We start from the raw sequence: 18816 nt of genomic DNA, 5'->3' as shown, positions 1-18816 counted from the left end.
TTTTCAAAATAGATATTCACTTTATTTATTCTAATGTTCCAATCTTTTAGTAGTTGCTGACCTCTTTGACTGAGTAACCATATCTTTCTTCCTTGCTTTATAAGTTGATATAAAAGCTGGATAGCTTAAGGGTTACATGTCCCCCTACCATAACTGTATCTGACTTTTTTCACCCTCGCATCTTGCACATTACATCTTCCCATAGGCTGAGAGCCTGCTCTAGAGCAAGCCAGCTGGAGGGTCATCAAAACCTTTCATGAAATTACTTAATTGTTTATGAAGAAGAAAAGAAACATTTCTTTGGACCAGTAAAAGTTCCAAGAGAAACAAGTTCCAAGTTCTATTGCAAGAGAAGAGCTTTACTCCAAGATTTATTAAAGACATATACTTTTATTTAGTAAGGGCATTTTCCAGTCACAATTTTCTTCAGAGGAAAACTTACAGCTTGCCTGGCAAACAGAAAATGAGACTACATAGTCTTCAATTACTATGCAACACTACATGAAAGGATGTCAAAATGCCAGGTGTAATACTAAATACATCAAAAAGTTTTTAGAGAGCCAATAGTTATTTTGAAAGGATTTCAAAAGGCTAAAATTTTAAAGGAGAACTTGAATTTACAGTGCAGTGATAAAAACAGAAAGAAAGTTTCCATAGTGGAGTTCTTTCTACTCTTAACCATTCAAATCCTAAGATATCATTGTTAATTCTCTCCTCTAATACTACACATTTCCTTATAAACTACTGTTGCTATGAGAATTTGGTCCAAGATCAAGATAACAATTAGTTAATAAGTTTGAGTATTCTCCTTACTGCTTGCTGGATAATGCATAAATATAAAAGGGAGAAGTTTCACATTAATCACTTCAGGGAGTCGGAGAGTTAACACAAACATACACTGCACAAGAGCCAGTTTTCTTTCTGTTATCAGCCAGACTAAACTGTAACATTCCATTAGAAAGAGAACTACTGCATAATGATAATAGTAAATCTGGAAAACAAATTTTAATGTTTTTCTCTGGCCAAGGGACAACCAACACAGAAATCTTGTTTCTCACACACATCTGAGAGTCTGAATGTTTGGGTATGAGGGCTTATCTACATTGTGTGGCTAACAGTTTTCCATGTGATTCACTTATTGCTCATTACTAAAAGACTTCCCTCTCTGGCCATCCCTTCCTGACCTTGATATCTTTCAACCTGTATATCTTAATTCTTATACATCAGTTTTCTCTTCTCACTCTCTGTGGCCCTTTTTGAGCCTTAGGTTTTGTGCTTTCTTGTCCCAAGGGTCAGGATACATTGGTCAACTTTCATTGCTTCTAGTTGTGCATGAGCAAGTTAACATGCTGAATTTCTCATGACAGTTTGATGGATTTGAAAATTGCTATCCTCAAGACATCACTGTTGTCACAGCAACATGTCATGATGTCAAAGTGTCACATGATATGCACCAACTTTATTACATATATAACAAGTATCATGGCGTCCTGATACAATCTGTCTCAAAACAGACTGAAATCTAACAGATTCTATTCAACATACATCAAAATGTAGCACTTAATCAATTACTTTTCATGACTTTTTTATCCTGTATTTTCCTTTCTGTAATTGTCCTATGTACAACTTTGTTTTTGATCCATCTCCTTTTCTCACCCACACCTGAAAATCACAAATAAACAATTACTCTTCATCAAGAAAATGTCCCATAAGAAAAAGATAGATATCAACCCTTTAAACCCCATAGTAAACATAAAAGGCCAATTATTTACAGAAGGCCTAACCCAAACTGCAGTTTTACACAACAGTGGGCCTTATGTAAGAGATTATTTTCATTAATAATTTTCATCAAATGTCCTTCCACTTGTAGGTTTTGGCCCTTTTGACAAAACTCAAAATATGAATGTTGAGGCAAAAGATTCAGTCAAATTCAAGATAAATTAGAATGCAGTTTTGCTAAACATAAAACTTAACTTTGTTTAACTGTTAAATTCCATAAATCCTTGTCAATGGTACCCATGCATTTCCAAACAATAATCATTGAGAGAATTTGGCCATTTTATTGGAAGGCTATTTTTCTTTACTGATCAGTTTCTTGATTCCCATACCCTTTACTTGTGATAAGATGGTGATATTGTAATGAGAAATTTGATGCAGATCTCTCTTAGGAGTTCTGATTTAAGGGTTAACATGAAAAGAAATTTTTAGTTCTGTTTGTGAAGAAGACTGGCTAGAAACACCAAACGAAAAAGTAGAAACTAGGAAAAACTATTTAATCACCTCTCCAGTGTTGATTCCTGTAACAACAGCACTAATAAAAGTAAAAAACAAAAAATATTTCATCACCAGAACAAATTTACTGAAATTAGCCATAAAAAGCTGAGTATAAGCAACTGTGTTTGCCTAGTACTATGGCTGCAACATGGTAAAATTGTATAAACCAAGGCCCTTCTTTGACCTACAAATTATTTCTGACAACTGCTGCAAAATATTCTGGAGCAAAATCAGTGCTGTGCAAATATGCACACTTGGGAAAGAAATTGAACCAGACTGGGGACTATCGAGTACACAACAACAAACTTATGAACAGGTGAAATTGAAGGGTATGGCTTAAGATAGTTATACTGAAATCCTTACAAAAAGAACAAATTTAAAAGTAAAGCCACAATAACATATAACATCAGGAACATGAGCTGTAAACATACCTGGAATGTGTATCATTTCTGCTCTCTATCAGTACATGATCACCTTTGTGGAACCTTAAAAACAAAATCAATATAGATATGAGATTTTAATTATTATTAGAGCTTTCACCAAATTAAATTCAGAAATACCACTCAAGGTGTGTAATTTAGTCTTAATAGTCATTGTCATGTGTCACAGAACCACATACCATTCTCCTTCATAGTAAAACTTTCCATCATCATATCTTGCACTGAATGGACTGTTCTCTGGTTGACAACCGCCTACACATGAAATAACAGAGTTTGATGATTCAAATTTCCAAAATGATAATATTCATAATTAAATCTTTTGGTTGAATATTGGATCACAATATTTGGTCACAATATTTGGTTGTGATTCATGTAAGAAGAAAAATTTTAAAACAAAAAAACTTCTGTATACTTAACTTTTTGCTAAAACTATAAGTACATTGCACTAGCAGTAGAGCTGAAGCTCTACAAAATGCTCACAGGAAAGTGAGTATCTATTACTTGAGATGGCAATGACATGATAAAATTATACTTTCCAATATGTTTGTGCTTTTTGACAGGCCTCTTGCATCCTTCACGAATAATATCATCTACATCAATTGAATGGCAGTTGTTAAATTCAGTTCACAAGGCAATTTTTTCTTGTGAATGGCCAAGTTACTTGCAACTGAAGCAATTAAATCACAAGTGAACTCTGAGGTCCAGTGCAGCTATGCAGCTGGAAATCCCACCAGTGGTATCACAAATTTTTCAAAATCAAGATGCTAAGAGCCTTAATACAGTCAATAAAGTTCCTTACACATTCGGGTGACCTGAATGTGTAAGGAACTGTATTGACTTCTGTTCTCTAAGATGACTTCTAAGCATTTGATGAAAAAGGTCAAAGATAACTTTTCAGCTTGATGTAGTTGTTACTTTACATTGCTAAATAGGTATACTTTCTTTACCTCTCCTATATTTTTAATTTTATTTGTTAGCAGATTTATTTCAGATGTATTTCGTTTTTGGAAGAAATTACTTATTTGAATTTTTTTGGCAGATATATTTTGAAGCAGATGTATTTTGAAGCAGATGTATTTTGAAGCAAATGTATTTTGAAGCACATGTGTTTTGCAGATGAAGAGCCAAGTTGTGGAAATGCTGAATAAAGCCATCATTATTATCATTATTATTATTATAATACAATCATAGGACAAGACTCGAAGTCGTTTGTATAATATTCCTTTAAAAGATAACTTCCTTCCACTCACCACACAACAATTTTAAGACTTTGACGCTTTCATCTAACTTGCAGAGGGAAAATGACATGAAAGGTTGTCTCAAGAAAGGTTGTTTTAAATACTCGATCCATTGTTGTTTTCCGATGTATTTTCCGACATTTCTTCTCTTGCGAGCTAACACAGGCGCACCTCAGCGGTTTCTCGCATCAAGTGACACAGCGGCAAAATGAGTGCGCATGCTTAAAACGCGTGCGAAACTTTACGCGCGAAAAGGAATGGGAATGACAATATTTCCATAGTAACACAGCAGAGGGGCATTTTGTTGCGCATGCGCTAAGACAATTTGTTCGGCGCGTTCGGCGCCATTTTGATATTTTCAGCGCGCTTTTGCGGGTTTTCAACTGAGCGATCGACACCTTTCTGTGATATTTTTTGGAGAGCGATGGAAGAGTATGACAAGTTTACCACCATTTCTAACTCTGTGGATACTTGTGGAGTTTTCTGGCTCTTCGGATGAGGATATTTTAATGATCAAAGTGCGAACAAAACGCGAAAAAAGGTCGAAAACTCGAAGTTTGAGATTTGATTTGCTGACGATCATGATTTGCACATGAGGCTACAAACCTTGAAGGTTAGTGTTAAGATGTTGATGTCTCACTTCTATGAATCACGAAGTGATGTGTGGAGGCGATCGTGAGATATTCGTTACGATAATAGAAGGTAGTTTACAATTTGATCTTATTTTACTTCAACTTTGAAATAAAATTACGTTAAGTTCGAGGTGGCCCCCAAGCTTCAAATCATTTCAAATAACATCTTTTCTTCTTTCTCATTGTTGTCCCATTGGACACAAGGCTTAAAAAAATATTCCAGCTTCAGGATTGAGTTGCTCTTTCTACAACCTTCGGCGAATTAATTTTTGGGAGGTTGAGGTGGATTTTCAAAGTCATGGCTCACAACTGTCTTTGGCCACTTTGCTCTCCAAGTCTGTTGTACTTGGTACGTAGGCATGTTTCTTAACAACGTCTATAGTCTTGCCTCGATCATCTGCGGTTTTATCTAATTTTGTTGCTGTGTTTTGGTGAGAATTTTTCTGATTGCCCTTTTAGGCTTGAAGGGCTAACTAGAGGATAAACTTCGGTAGAACTTGTTTTATCACATGGCCCCCAAATCCCTCACCACTGTCAGTTCATTGTTTATTTATTTAGCTTTCGGTCTAACCAGTTCATTTACCTCAAAAAAATGCGTGGGCTTTGACTCATGAGTTTAAACTGGTGCCGTTTTCTTCTTCTTCATGTGTTATTCGAAACGGATGGCGTCAGCTTCATTCTATCTTGTTTATTTCAGTAGAATACTTCTGCCATACGAAATGAATTTTGAGTCGAAGTGTACTATAAAACTCGCAGATTAAAATTATCTAAATTTCTCTGGTTCTTAAAACATGAGGTGAGCGATACAACAAATGAATAATTACTCAAGGGGCTGGAACTCCTTGTTTCTTTAGAATGTGAACTACAGTATTTCTGTCATATTTGAAAACGAATTTCGGGTTAAAATGTCTTCAAACCAGTTTGACTTGTATTTCTCTTTGCCAGATAAGTCTTGATCCTTCAATTTTTATTTCTTAATTGAGACTGATGATTGGAATTAACTGTTGTGTTCTCTGCTGTTTAGGGAGATGTGAAGTGACCCCACTACATATGGTCGGTACTATTGACAGAAAGGATAGGTGTGACATTTGCTGTGGCAAGCTGGCATTCAAGAGAATGTCATTAGTACTAGAAGCTTACTACTGGTATAAATTATCAATCTTTTGTTCTCTCCACACAACTTGCCTCAACTAGCTTATGCTATATGCAACTTGTGTCTATACCTTTTGTGCAACTATAAAATTACAAATAAAGTTTTTTGAAAGTTTTTTCCAAATTTCATGGGAAAAGAATATGAGGAGTGATCAGGTGAAATATTGTCCTGTTCCTTAAGAGTAATTGAGCTTCCATTCAGAGCTATAAAATTTCTTAAGTGACTGATTTATGATTTTCTGCCTTAAAATTAGCACAGCAAAACCCCTGGCTTGAAAACTATTAATTTCTGCAAATAGGCATCCAAGCTGATGCCCATTACTGCAGAATATGCAATGTAAAAGTCCCCTTTTGACTTAAGTCTCATTTCTCTAAAATCTGATAGATGTAAAGCATCCATTTTCATAAAGAGATCAACAAACCTCTTCACATTAGTTTAATCTGACCTCACTAAGTCTTATTCCTGAAATGAAATAGAATCAGACCGTTAAATTGTCACACAACTCTCGTAATTTAATAGGTTGGAGAATAAGGTTGCAAAGAGTGTATATGATTTTTTTGTGAAGTTGAAATGATAAATGATAGTGATTTTCATTGGGTAATAATTGATTTATTTAACTATTCATCTTACAACTGGAAGCCCAAAGTAGTACTTGTTTTCTTTCACAATTTCCCCACATCATCGATCATATCTGATGATATTTCCGAGACTAATGATTGAAAAGACTTTATCTTGCTCTGATAAAATCCATAATTATTCCTCCATTTCTAACCAGATGGAGCTACCATATCTCTAACACTAGCATTGTCTTACTTTTCTTTACTTGACATTGACCTTTTTTATTTTGGTAATCGGCCCTGCCGGTTGTGATTCATGTCAAAAAAAAAACTCTTGAAACAAAACATAAACCTCTGTAGACTTTACATTTTTGCCAAAATTGGTGGTAAACAGTTGAAGCTCTAAAAAACGCTTACAGAAAGGCGAGTACTTCAAATGATCACCGATAACTTGAGATAGCAATGTCACGATAAAAGTATACCATTCAATTCTTTTGTACTCTTCGACAGGCTACTTGCATCCTTCAAAAATAACATCATCTTCATCGATCGCCCAGACAATCACGAGACAAGACTCGAACAATCTTTTGCATTCTGAAAATAACTTCCTTCCACACATCACACAATAATTTCAAGGGCTAAACTTCAGAATACCCCGCAACTCATTTCCGCCTCACTTACATGTGTCGGGAGGCTTTGAAGATCGAGGCATAACACAATAGACGCTATTCTTATTCAATGACATGTAAATGAGTTGCGGAGTATTCTGAAGTTGCTCCATTTCAAGGATTTGCCGCTTCCATCTACGTTACTGAAGAAAAAATGAGAAGAAAGGTTGTCTCAAATACTCGAACCATTGTTTTTCCCGACGTATTTTACTGCTTTTCTTTCGTGATTCTCGAGAGGGAAACCGACGCAGGCGTATACCAGCGGTTTCTCGTATCAAACTAAAATTTACCGGACATGCACAACAAAATGCCCCTCTGCTTAGTAACACTATAGCGGGGATATGGCGGCATTTTTAAAATTCATACTGTTTGTTTATATTTTGCGGGGATAAGCCCTAACCTGAACAGATAAGGTTCCCACTTTCAAGAAAGTTTCTTTCGAACCTGCTCTGCAACATATCTTTTCCAACAAAAAAATTATTCAAGGCACAGGTGTGAATTTAAGTATTGAAGTGGGGCGGTTGTAACAAGGCAATGAACTTCGTAGCTTGTGTTATTGTTATAGCGCTTGTTTTTATCGCCTCCTCAGTATGGCAAACCGTCCAGTGAAAAGGTTTGTTGTTTGAGAGAAAAAACACGCCAAAGCTCTCCTTGTAGAGGAAGCATAATTGCCTTTGACAATGAAATAACTCCAGTCACAGAGGTGGAACCAGGACATGTGTGAATATATTAATGAGCATGTCATCATCAACAATTTGAAAAAGGAGCAACATCTGAACGTGCCTACCACCTTCACATTCTTCCACTCTGAGTGCTACACCTATTCCCACGAGACTGTACAAAATATTTGACAAGGCTGGAGAAAGTGAGGCTTGTTATCAACCAGGGACGCTTTGGTGCACAAGTTGTAGGAGAAATGCTGACAAAACATTTGCCTCGAGGACCACTTTACTTCAGATAGTTATATTCAGAGGCTTTCGTTTCCTGCTAGATATTCTGGGTTTACATACTTCCCCATTTACATAATACACAATAAAGCAAATGATCACCTTGTTTCCATGAGAAGATCAATAACTTAAACAAAAAATACTTGTGCAAAATGGAGATGGAGTGCCATGCAAAATTCAGTAGGAGTGCCAAGCAGATTCAACAGATGGTCAATGTGATTAACAAGCTATGGCAGTTAAATGTGTGATGCAAAACATACTGCTCTACCACAATTCAATAGCTCAACAGAGAGAGTCAGGAGATTGGTGCACAGGCTGGTACATCCAATTTCTCAAAATTAATCACCAGGCAGTACCTTACTTATGCCTTAACATAAACTAAGAGAGGTAACCAATCCACCATATTGCTAATGATCAGAGTTATGCTACGATTGTACCTGCAGGGTTAAACATCTCCACAACAATATCAATCAGGTAATAATATAATACTGATAAAGGTTCTGCATAGTGCTCATATTTTACAAGTAAACACATGTTAATTGTTGAAAATATTTCTATATTACTCACAGAGTGGTAAAAGATATTATTATTGCATTTTCTATATAACCTTGATGAGCTGGTGGAAAAATTTCAGTCAGCCTTGTACAGGCACTATGAGAGTGGGGCTCTAGCTCTAAACAGATCCAATGATATGAAGGCACTTTGTGAGACTCATGCACCACATCTCTATTACATCCTCATCAGTACAATATTGAGTGCAGATAGACATGCCACCAGTGAGAGGCATCCACATTTACAGCAGCAAAGAATAGTTGTACAACTTCACATGTTGCCTTATTTTAGGTATTTTCTTCCAATTACAATGCACCTGCCTAAAGTTTTGCCATTGGAAGAATAAAAAATTATTATATTTTATATAATTTACAAATTTCCATGGCAGCTTTATTCTGACAGTGTTAGCAGTCACTGGTACAAAACAACCTTAGTTCTTGAGTATAATAACAAGAATTATATGCAATTTCCCTTAGATCCCAGAAAACATCACATCTCCAAAAATAGGCTGAAATGTTCTTTGACATTCATCGGTTAACCAGGTCTGCAACAGACTGCAGGGAGAGTCTTGGGCCTTAGCAGTGGAATATGTATGAATGACACATTTAAACAGCAGCAGGCAGAACAACCATGAGGAGGTTGTGGACAAAATTGTGCTGACAGCCTGCAGGATAAAGCAGAACAAATACAACAAACAATAAACATAACCACTTTTGTACAAACATAAGCAATCAATGAAATGGATATTAATTTTTTTTAAGACCAAAAAACTTGTTATCCATCTCACTGATGATTTTCATGTTATGAATGTGCATACTTAACCTACTGATAAAGCTAATGTGGCAATTCATAAGGCATCAAGTCTCCCAGCCATAGCAGTTACCCATCCAGTTGATTGAGCAATGATCCTTCTCTAGCAAGAGTCAATGAGTTGGGTGATTCCTTCAATATAGGTATTATAGAGCATGATACAAGTAGCAACATTGCAGACAGCCACAATAGTCATGAACAGCCCAAAAGCCAGCTAGCAATACATGCTTCTAGGTATTCAGACTTTTACAAGTCCCATGATGGGGAAAATATGATAACTAGAAAACTGGAACAGCTTATTATACCACAACCAAGTGTTCCACACAAGACAAATTAAGAAAGAGGACATGCGACAGAAAGGCCTGCTTCAGTTGCAAATTCACACCAAAACCACTTTTCAACTGTGGGTAACCTTGGCACCAAAGATCTCAAGGTTCTCACCTTATGTGCCCTTATCTTTTATAATCACGCAATCAATCTCAACAACAAACACCATCAGTAGCTCAACAACAGTTTTCTAACTTAAGTGTACCACCACAATCCACTTCAATACATGTTCCATCTTCAACTACACAATCAGTCACATTCTGGGAACTGCCAGCCTTCCTATCTCAATCAACAATTGGGGGTCATCAAAGCAGCAATGCTTGTACAGATATTTCTTTGTTGTTAGCAAAGAGATACTAAACAAACAAATCCTTCAACTGAAAAACCACCAACCACTGACTCCAAGCTGGATTCTAGCCTTCATGTCATGTATGATGGGGGGAAATCAGGCATATGACAGTTTCATGCAGTCACCATCATATCTTAGTGTTGTTGAAGCCATACCTCTTATCACAAGCAGCCTGGGTAGTTTGAGCTATGAAGAGGAGTTCACTACTTGTTTTGTTAAGGAGACTAATTCAAGTGAGGAATCTGCTGAGTTTTTGACTAAGTAGAAGACTTACCAACACAAATGCTGCTTTTACAATAATTAATGGGTTGACGATTTCATTTGTAAGTGATGCAAATGACAACACCATCTCAATGTACAGCCATCTCCACTTACCAAAAGGCGCCTTTCTTGCACAGTCTCAAAGCAGTGACATTGAAGAGCTCTTTAACCCTTTCACTGCCATGGGCGACTTTAGTCGCCTTACCCATAGACCGCCATGGGCGACTTTAGTCGCCCAAACAATAGCATTAAAATGAACGAATCATAGTCCCTGTTCTAACTAACCAATGAAATAGCTTCTTAGATCAGGTTAATCAAAACACGTGCTGGTTTCATTTTCGACTCGAAATGAAGCAAATTTAGCTCATATTTGACTCGAGAAATCCATATTTTTTATTTGTTTACAACTTTGGGCATTTAAATATGGCGTCTAATCGAAGGTTTACTGTTGAAGAGGCTTTGGATACTATTTTTGGCGACAGTGACTCTGAAATGGAAGAAGAAGCAAGTGGTTCAGAAAGCGAAAGCGCCAGTGACACTGAAATCAACATGGAATCGGCTTCCGAAGGTGAAATGGAGAATAGCATTGATGATTTCGACACAGACATGTCAGCTGATGAGGAAAATTTGCAGCGAGCACGAGGAGCTAGACGTGGTATTGCTCGTGAGCGAGAAATAGAGTGGGAATTTTACGAGGATATTGATCCGTTCGAGTCCACATGGCTTCAAAATTTTGACAAACGGCCGGGAATACTTGTTGATGCATCTAATTATGTCCCAGTCGACTTTTTTTATCTCTTCTTCCCAAATGAAGCTTTTGAACTGATTTCAAGGGAGACAAACAGGTATGCACAACAGTATTTAGATACGCCTGCTGATTTTGAGCCTTGCTCTCGTTTTCGAGCCTGGAAAGACACATCTCCTAATGAAATAAAAGCCTTTTTCGCTTTGCAAATTGCAATGGGGCTTTGCCAGAAACCAGCCCATGCTGATTATTGGAGTGGATTTTGGTTGACAGCCCTGCCATTTTCATCTGTGATGTCACGCAACAGGTTTGAACTGTTACAAGCATTTCTGCATTTTAACAATATTGAAAACCAAATTGCCAGGGGTGAAGAAGGTTACAATCCTTTATTCAAGATTCAACCTTTGTTGGACATAGTCAACCCAACTTATGAAAAGTGGCATCAGCCAGCACATGACCTTTCCTTGGATGAAAGTATGGTCAAATTCAAGGGGAGACTATTTTTTCGGCAGTACCTTCCAGCTAAGCCCACAAGGTGGGGGATCAAGCAGTTTGTGCTTGCTGAGGCAAAAACTGGCTATTGCCTGAGGTCCATTGTCTACACTGGCAAAGCATCATTTCTTCGATATAAAGGGGTCAGCCTTTCGGAACAGGTTGTTTTGTCATTAGTGCAAGGATACGAGGACAAGGGCCACATTGTTTACATGGACAATTGTTATTCTGCTCCATCTCTATTCAAGAAATTGGAGCAAGAGAGCATTGGTGCCTGTGGAACTGTGAAAGTAAATCGGAAACAAATGCCAAAAGAGCTCTTGCCATCAAGATTGTCTCTAAAAAAGGGAGAACCGCCTGTTTTTATGCGTTCAGATAATCTTGTTGCCTGTGCATGGCAAGACACAAAACGTGTTATCTTTTTGAGTACTGTTGAGAATAATTTGACAGTAGACAAGGCTGTTAGAAGTAAGAATGGGGAAGGGGGTTATAGGGAAGTTGAAAAGCCAGTAATCGCTGATCGATACAATTCAAACATGGGTGGGGTCGACACCCTTGACCAAATGCTAGGCACATACCAATTTTCTCACAAGTGTGTCAAATGGTATCATACCCTTTTCCATAGGGCCAGGGAAATTACCCTCGTAAATGGGTTTATTCTTTACAAGAAGGCAAACTCCACTAAAAGAGTTAACCCTAAAAAGTTTAGAGAGCAAGTAATAACTGGGCTTTTGAGGGACTGGAACCCGCCTCAGCCTCAAAATGGGAGGCCCTCAGATACCCCAGACCCTCTAAGACTTACTGGACACCATTTCCTAGGAAAAAATGAGAACCCCAAGCAAAAACTTGATTGTCGGGTTTGCTCTGACAGGAAAAAAAAGAAAAGGGTGCAAACTTCTTTTTATTGCAAGCAGTGTGATATAGCATTATGCATTGTTCCTTGTTTTGAACGTTATCACACTTTGCGTCAGTATAACTTGTAAACATTACACTATGGTACTGCTCAGTATCACTTGTACACAACACACTGTGTGATATGACACATAAACCCTCATGTTTGTTATGATGGAGAATATATTAAGACATATTTGTTTCTTTGTCTTTATAAAATTCACTGTCATTATTTGTTAGTGGTGCAACAGCAAACTTGTTGCTAAAAATCACTTTTTAGGAAGAATATTAGCCTTTATGCTTGAATGTAACTTTGTAAAGTTATGATGAAGAGATTGTTCAGCTGAGTTAAGTCCTTTCAGTGTTTTAGGTAAAAAATACAAAGAGAAATGAAAGGGAAATTTAATGTAAAATAGTTATTTTTAAGAAACCCATAATGCCTTGCAATGAAAGTCAGGTCACATGACCCGATCACCCCCCCTGACAACGTAGAAAAAATATTTGTTTATTCCAGATACTATCCTGAAAATTTCATTTTAATATCTTAAAAACTGACTGAGATATAAGCCATTAAAGATTGAGAGTGATTTTTTGAGGTTACTAGTAAAAAAAACCTGGCAGTCAGAAAACAGTCTTTGTCAGAACTGTGGCAGTGAAAGGGTTAACTGGCTGAAGTTGAAGCTATCTGCGACGGTGAATTTGTGTACGTTTACTTTCATCAACTTTAGGTAACACTGTGTGGTAAGAAATGCATGTAAACGTCACACAACGACGGTTGATCGTAAAGTTACATCGACATATTTCCAGACGCAAAGAAGGTCAAGAAATGTGTCAAGCATAAATGTTATTGCATCTATTACGTTTAAGTTGTGTTGGGCAAAAGAACGTTCACTTAAGCAAAACGACCGACAGATTCAGGAAAAATTTCGATTGTAAAACAGCTTTTACTACCACAAGAGTTTACATCGAAAAGCTTTTAAGTTTAAAGCATGTACTGAACAAATACCGATGATGAAATGCGTTTTGTAAATAAAATTAGTGATTGGAACGGGAACACGCAACGAGCTGTCTAAATAAATTTCAATCGGCTTTAGTTGAACTATGTCTATAATAATTCTACTTACCCATCAGACTTTTCCATAAGAACAAACTCCATTCAAAATTTTTCCGGTCGGATCACATCAATATCAGTCCCAAAAAGTGTAAAACGATGTTCTGTTCGCTCTTCAGCAAACTTCTCTCACGCCGGAATCACTAATCGCTCCTCGAAAGCCCGAAATCCGCTGAGCATGCGGACTCATTTTGCCGCTGTGTGTGTTAATTTTTACAGAACATGCGCAGAAAAGTTGCCTCTTTTCCGTGCTGCGTGGTGATAGGTGACAGCCAATCAGAAGCCTAAGGACTATATAAACTTTGGTGGTTGTCCCTCAACCTTGCAGTTTCCTCAACTGTCCGTCGTGAACATATACGAGAAGAGCATCATGGGTAGACTATCCATTCTTTCAAAGTTCGTGCTTTCTTCCGCGAATCGCTCGCTAAATGGCTTTATTCAGGTCAAACAGAGGTAGGTGAAGTCTTTAAAAATGTCTGACTGTCGGGCACTTAGCCCTAAGGAGACCATGGTCCGGCAAAACAAAAGATCGAAGGTGTGTGAGTGTTTGTGGGGCTAAGGATGGGCTGGTTGGGCGTCTTTCACGATCATTTGCACAATTGTGAAATATTCCTTGCCCGTTACTTGATATCCTTCGTTTTTAACGAAGCGGCCATTGGATTTGGTTTATAACAAAGCGGCCACAGTCGTTCTTGATCGAATTTTAAGCCTACAGATAGTCTGATTTTCACATGTTAATATTTGCGTTGTAACCAAACAGATCATGCTTTCAGCATGAATGAGCTAAAAACCAATTCAATATATACACATGTTGAGAGACTACGCTGTTTAAGTTGACAACTTTAAATCTTATAGTATGTATATTACTGACCAGGGCGTGAAATTGGGTTGTATCCTCGTGTACCGGTACACAAAGGAAGGAAACATTAACGAATGCGTCATAACTCCATGTATGGTTATGAAAACAAAAGGAATTCCCTCGTGTACCGGTACACCAGGACAGCCCCTGAAATTGCGCCTAATACAGGCGCCAATGCGACTAAATTTTTCACTTTGGCGACCAAATCTGAAAATTCAGATATTAAATGAATGAAAGTTCCATCGTTCAGTTTAACTGTTACCAAATACCTCATGTTTCAACTTTCTGGGTACTTTTTGTGAACGATTAAAATTAATTGCAGACGGTTTTTAGGCCCCTTGTCAACCAACGTAATGACACTATTGTTTATACAAATTCATTCTGAAACCAATATTTTTCTGTCAACCAAAGTGATTTGATAGATTTGATTTGATCTTCCTGCTCTGATCTTTTTTAGTCACTCTTGATAGTGAAATAGAATATCAGGTTCCTTGTTTATTCAATTTTTACCTGTAAAGTGTTCTTTTACAGAATCAGTTGTTTGCATGGAGTTCCATCGGAAGGTGAGTCTCGTAGATAGATGGTGGAATAAATAACAAAATTGTAAACATCACGTGGTTATCAGTCTAGGAATTTGCAAGAGTAAACTGTTTCTCATCTATTCCTCTACCTGCAAACATATCACCCAACAAAGTTATACAATTCTTTGTTGAGACATAACTGCATTTATTATATACTCAACAAAATATCGCGTTTCTGATTGGTCAATGATGAATGCATAAATAGGTTATAGAGTGCAATAGAGGTTATAGAGTGCAATACGGAGAAGTTGCCATGGAAACACCGATGGAGTAATTTTGTCGAGGATATAATAAATAAAAAATCGTATGAACCTGCTCGTGCATTTCGTGATTTATGGTCACTCGTGATGTTTTGAAAGTTCTCAAATTGCACTCGCCTACGGCTCGTGCAATTTTGAGAACTTTCAAAACATCACTCGTGCCCATAAATCACGAAATGCACTCGCGTTCATACGATTTCCTATACTTATCTACCGTCCAGCTGTCTTGATGAAAAAGTAGAATTGTCAAAAATGTTCATCATGGTGTAAAATTGTATTTTGGCCCATCATCCAGGACTTTAAAACATACACAATTCATGATGATAATGTTAGAGACAGTTCAAGCATTTTGTGACAAAGTTAGTCACAGAATGAGTTTGTTTTGCTGATTGTAAACCAGTTTTGGTGTAGATTGAAGAAGGCCTGTTATAGATAATGACATTTTTATCTGTATTCCACCAACAGGATTTAAAACTTAAATTTAAAGCCATATATGGCAACGACAGGAATGAGCGAATGCAGCTTTTCAATTCTGGTAATTGTATTTCAGATAATTATAACCTGTTTTTGTTTGAATGTACTGGTTTTCATTTTAAGTTAACATTGTTAACGTTACAAACCCTATTGGCTGGTATAGTAAGCCAGGGGCTAGTGGATTGTGAGATCAGGCTGGCAGATTCTGACTCTCACTTACCCAATGGGCAAGAGGATTTTTTATGGGACCAAATAAAAGTGTGTTACTGAATGAACATCACAAACAGAGAAGTGAACAACTGAATTTTCTATTGGTTTATTGAAGTACTGAGTCACTAACTAGTATTTTCACTTTGTCGAATTAGAAGTTGACATGCACTGGTTTGAGCAGCTCATCATTCACTTCTCAATGAATAATAGATCACATTTTCTGCATATTTGTGAGTTTGTAGACTTGACTGCACTTTGTTCTCTTCAATAGAGGAAGAAATTCCACACAAAGTAGAACTGGAAATGAGCGACACACAGGGAGGTTGCATTCCATATAACTGCTCAAGTATAGAGCACAATGTAACAGAGAAAGCTGGTTTCCTGAAAAAGTGTGAGGACCACCCTGAGGAGTTCATGAAAATTCTTAGCCACATGATTTGTCACCTTTTTGGAATTGATACGAACGGTGAGTAAGATAATTGTGTCTGTTATCAATGAAATGGTTCTTTTTGTTGTAATATCACTTGCAAATGAGTTTTCCTATTGAGATCTGTGTCCTTTTTGTTTGACAGGTCCTCGTTTGCCTCCTGGAGAGGAAGTCCTTTTAATCCAAAAAGATTATGCAAATGAAGGGACAAAAGCCTTTAGGAGGAGTGCCCCTGCAATCACTCTTCAAGAAAGTCCAGAAATAAACAATTTCCTTTACCAAGGGGGTTTCAACCAGATGAGCATCCTCTGGCTGCTGTCAGAATTTGCTGTGATAAAATTCTGCAAGGCAATATAATAACAAGTTTAAATGTGAACTTGTGTTGTTTTGGCTTTCTATGCAATGTCAGAATGCAATGCCCACTTGAATCTCAGAAACATCTGAGCAGAAAATGTGCTCTTTCACAACAGGCAGAGCAAGCAGAGCAAAGCAAATCCTTGTAGATTTTTAAACATTGAATTAAATTTTTTTTTAACTTCCCTTTTTAAATTTTTTACCTAAATGGCCACTTTAAGTTTCTTAATCTTATATTGTACCTCATATAAAGTCAGGAATTAATTTGTAATTTATTGTTTACTAGTAATGTCTACAACAGTATGGTTAGAATTTCTTATTCAATTCTGGTACTGGCAGGACAGCAAGGCAAAAGTCCTGAGAAAACCTGAGCAAGAAAACGTTTAATTTAGTTATCTTGTAAGCAATACTTAACCCTTAAACTCCCAAGATCCAATTGTTAATTCTCCTCTCTAGCTGCTACACATTTTCTTGTTAATTAGTTCAGAAAATTTGGCATCAGACCAAGGTAGCAACTTCTCTTTGATAAGTTTGGGTATTCTTATCACCCATTTACTGGATAATGTATGGATATTATAGGAAGAAGTTACAGGTTTATCACTTCTGGGAGTTAGGGTTGATTGCAAAAAGATTTTCCAAAGGTTTGGCAACACTTAACCCTTTCGTTCCCCACCCCAAGCATTCATATTTTCCATTCTGTTTCCCTTAAATTTCCTATGATACTGACAAGAATTGTTTTTAAGAATAAGTAGCCTCTTCAATTGGTGATTATTTCCTTTATTCTCATAACCTCAACATTCAGTTCAAGAGGTGATACTGAAAGGAGAAATTAGATGCCAGACACTCTAAGGTCTACAGGTTAACCTGCCCACTTTTTACCAGAGGAGTAGTTTACCTAGAGAGTGACTTGGTTTGTAGTGGGTAAACTATCATGAGTAACTTGTTGTGAATAAGTTGGGGTATGCAAAGGGTTGGGATGTTAAAAAATAAAAAGCAGTATGTTTAGAACATAGCAATAAAATTCGTTCTGGTCAAAGTTGATGTCTCATCATATTTGAAAGGAAATACTCAAAGGACTTTATTTTTCTCACTTTTCCCTGCATCGTGTCATTCTGGCTCTATAAATCATAAATTAACTTGTCAACAGATTTTTGTCTCTAACCTGTGTAATATTTGTTGACATGGGCCCATGAGATACCCCTGTGTAATTTTCTCAAAAACTTGTAGCATTTCAAAGTAGATATTCACTTTATTTATTCCAACGTTCCAATCTTTTAGTAGTAGCTGACCTCTTTGACTGAGAAATCATATCTTATCTCCTTGCTGTTTAAATTGAGATAAAAGCTGGATAGCTCAACCATTTAACTGCCAGATTAAATTTGGTATTGGATCAACTTATCCCCAAATTGATATTTTACTTTATTCTCATCACTTGTCTGGTTGATATTGTGTTGTTGTATTGAGAAATTCTGTCTTGGTCACTGATAGGAGTTAAAGGTTAAGGGTTTCATGACTCACTACCACAACTGTATCTGACTTGTTTTCACCCTCACATCTTGCACATTACTTCTTCCCATGAGCTGAGAGCCTGCAATGGAGAGTGCTAGCTTAAGGGTCATCAAACCTTTCATGAAATGTCTTAACTGTTTAAGAAGAAGAAAAGAAACATTTCCTTTTGAAAAAATCTTTTTGGACCAGTAAGAGTTCCAAGAGCATCAAGTTCCAAGTTCCCTTACAAGAGAAGAGATTTACTCCAAGATTTATAAAACACATCCACTTTTATTCAGTAAGGGCCTTTTCCAGTCACAATTTTCTTCAGAAGACAATTTACAGCTTGCATGGCAACAGAAAATAAGATTATATAGTCTTCAATTACTATGCAACACTACATGAAAGAATGTTAAAATGCCAGGTGTAATACTAAATACATTAAAAGGTTTGTGTTTAAATACTAGGAAGTTTTCTTCACCCACAGAGAGGCAATAGTAATTTTGAAAGGATTTAAAAGGCTAAAATTTTAAAAGGAGAACTTGAATTTACAGTACAGTGTCAAAACAGAAAGAAACTTTCCTTAAAGGAGTTCTATCCAGTCTTAACCGTCCAAATCCTTAGATATCATTGTTAATTCTCTCCCTCTAATGCTACACATTTCCTTGTAAACTACCATAGTTATGAGAATTTGGTCTTAGATCAAGATAACAACT

At 36.9% G+C, this 18816-nt stretch overlaps 2 protein-coding genes and 2 long non-coding RNA genes across 5 annotated transcripts; 2 read left to right on the top strand and 2 right to left on the bottom strand.

Annotated features, from left to right (window-relative positions):
- Positions 1-370: 370 nt before the first annotated feature.
- On the bottom strand, positions 371-13611 carry LOC149042218 (breast cancer metastasis-suppressor 1-like protein). 2 transcript variants are annotated; one of them, XM_089212581.1, is made up of 5 exons: positions 13461-13611; positions 2894-2966; positions 2706-2759; positions 2281-2311; positions 371-1662 (listed from the first exon to the last, which is right to left on the bottom strand). In XM_089212581.1, the coding sequence occupies exons 1-5, from the start codon at positions 13462-13464 to the stop codon at positions 1576-1578; spliced, it is 249 nt and encodes an 82-aa protein (XP_089068707.1). In that variant the 5' UTR covers positions 13465-13611; the 3' UTR covers positions 371-1575. The 2 variants fall into 2 exon arrangements, with proteins under 2 accessions (XP_089068707.1, XP_089068706.1); XM_089212580.1 differs by lacking the exon at positions 13461-13611 and adding an exon at positions 3965-4154.
- On the top strand, positions 4259-5860 carry LOC149042220 (uncharacterized). Its single transcript, XR_016188500.1, has 2 exons — positions 4259-4565; positions 5609-5860. It is a non-coding gene; the product is annotated as an uncharacterized LOC149042220 (long non-coding RNA).
- LOC149042219 (uncharacterized) lies at positions 7893-13070 on the bottom strand. The gene is made up of 2 exons (XR_016188496.1): positions 10323-13070; positions 7893-9125 (listed from the first exon to the last, which is right to left on the bottom strand). It is a non-coding gene; the product is annotated as an uncharacterized LOC149042219 (long non-coding RNA).
- Positions 13612-13743: 132 nt separating the features above from the next.
- On the top strand, positions 13744-17648 carry LOC149042217 (uncharacterized). Its single transcript, XM_089212569.1, has 5 exons — positions 13744-13900; positions 14838-14869; positions 15613-15682; positions 16103-16297; positions 16404-17648. Exons 1-5 carry the CDS (start codon positions 13876-13878, stop codon positions 16613-16615), a joined length of 534 nt encoding a protein of 177 aa, XP_089068695.1. The 5' UTR covers positions 13744-13875; the 3' UTR covers positions 16616-17648.
- Positions 17649-18816: the final 1168 nt, after the last annotated feature.

This window comes from Pocillopora damicornis, chromosome 7 (assembly GCF_964200805.1).
Source record: "Pocillopora damicornis chromosome 7, jaPocDami1.2, whole genome shotgun sequence".
In the NCBI taxonomy this organism is placed as follows: Eukaryota; Metazoa; Cnidaria; class Anthozoa; order Scleractinia; family Pocilloporidae; genus Pocillopora; species Pocillopora damicornis.
The sequence above is the reverse complement of the archived record's forward strand: the minus strand, read 5'-3'. Positions and strand labels throughout refer to the sequence as shown.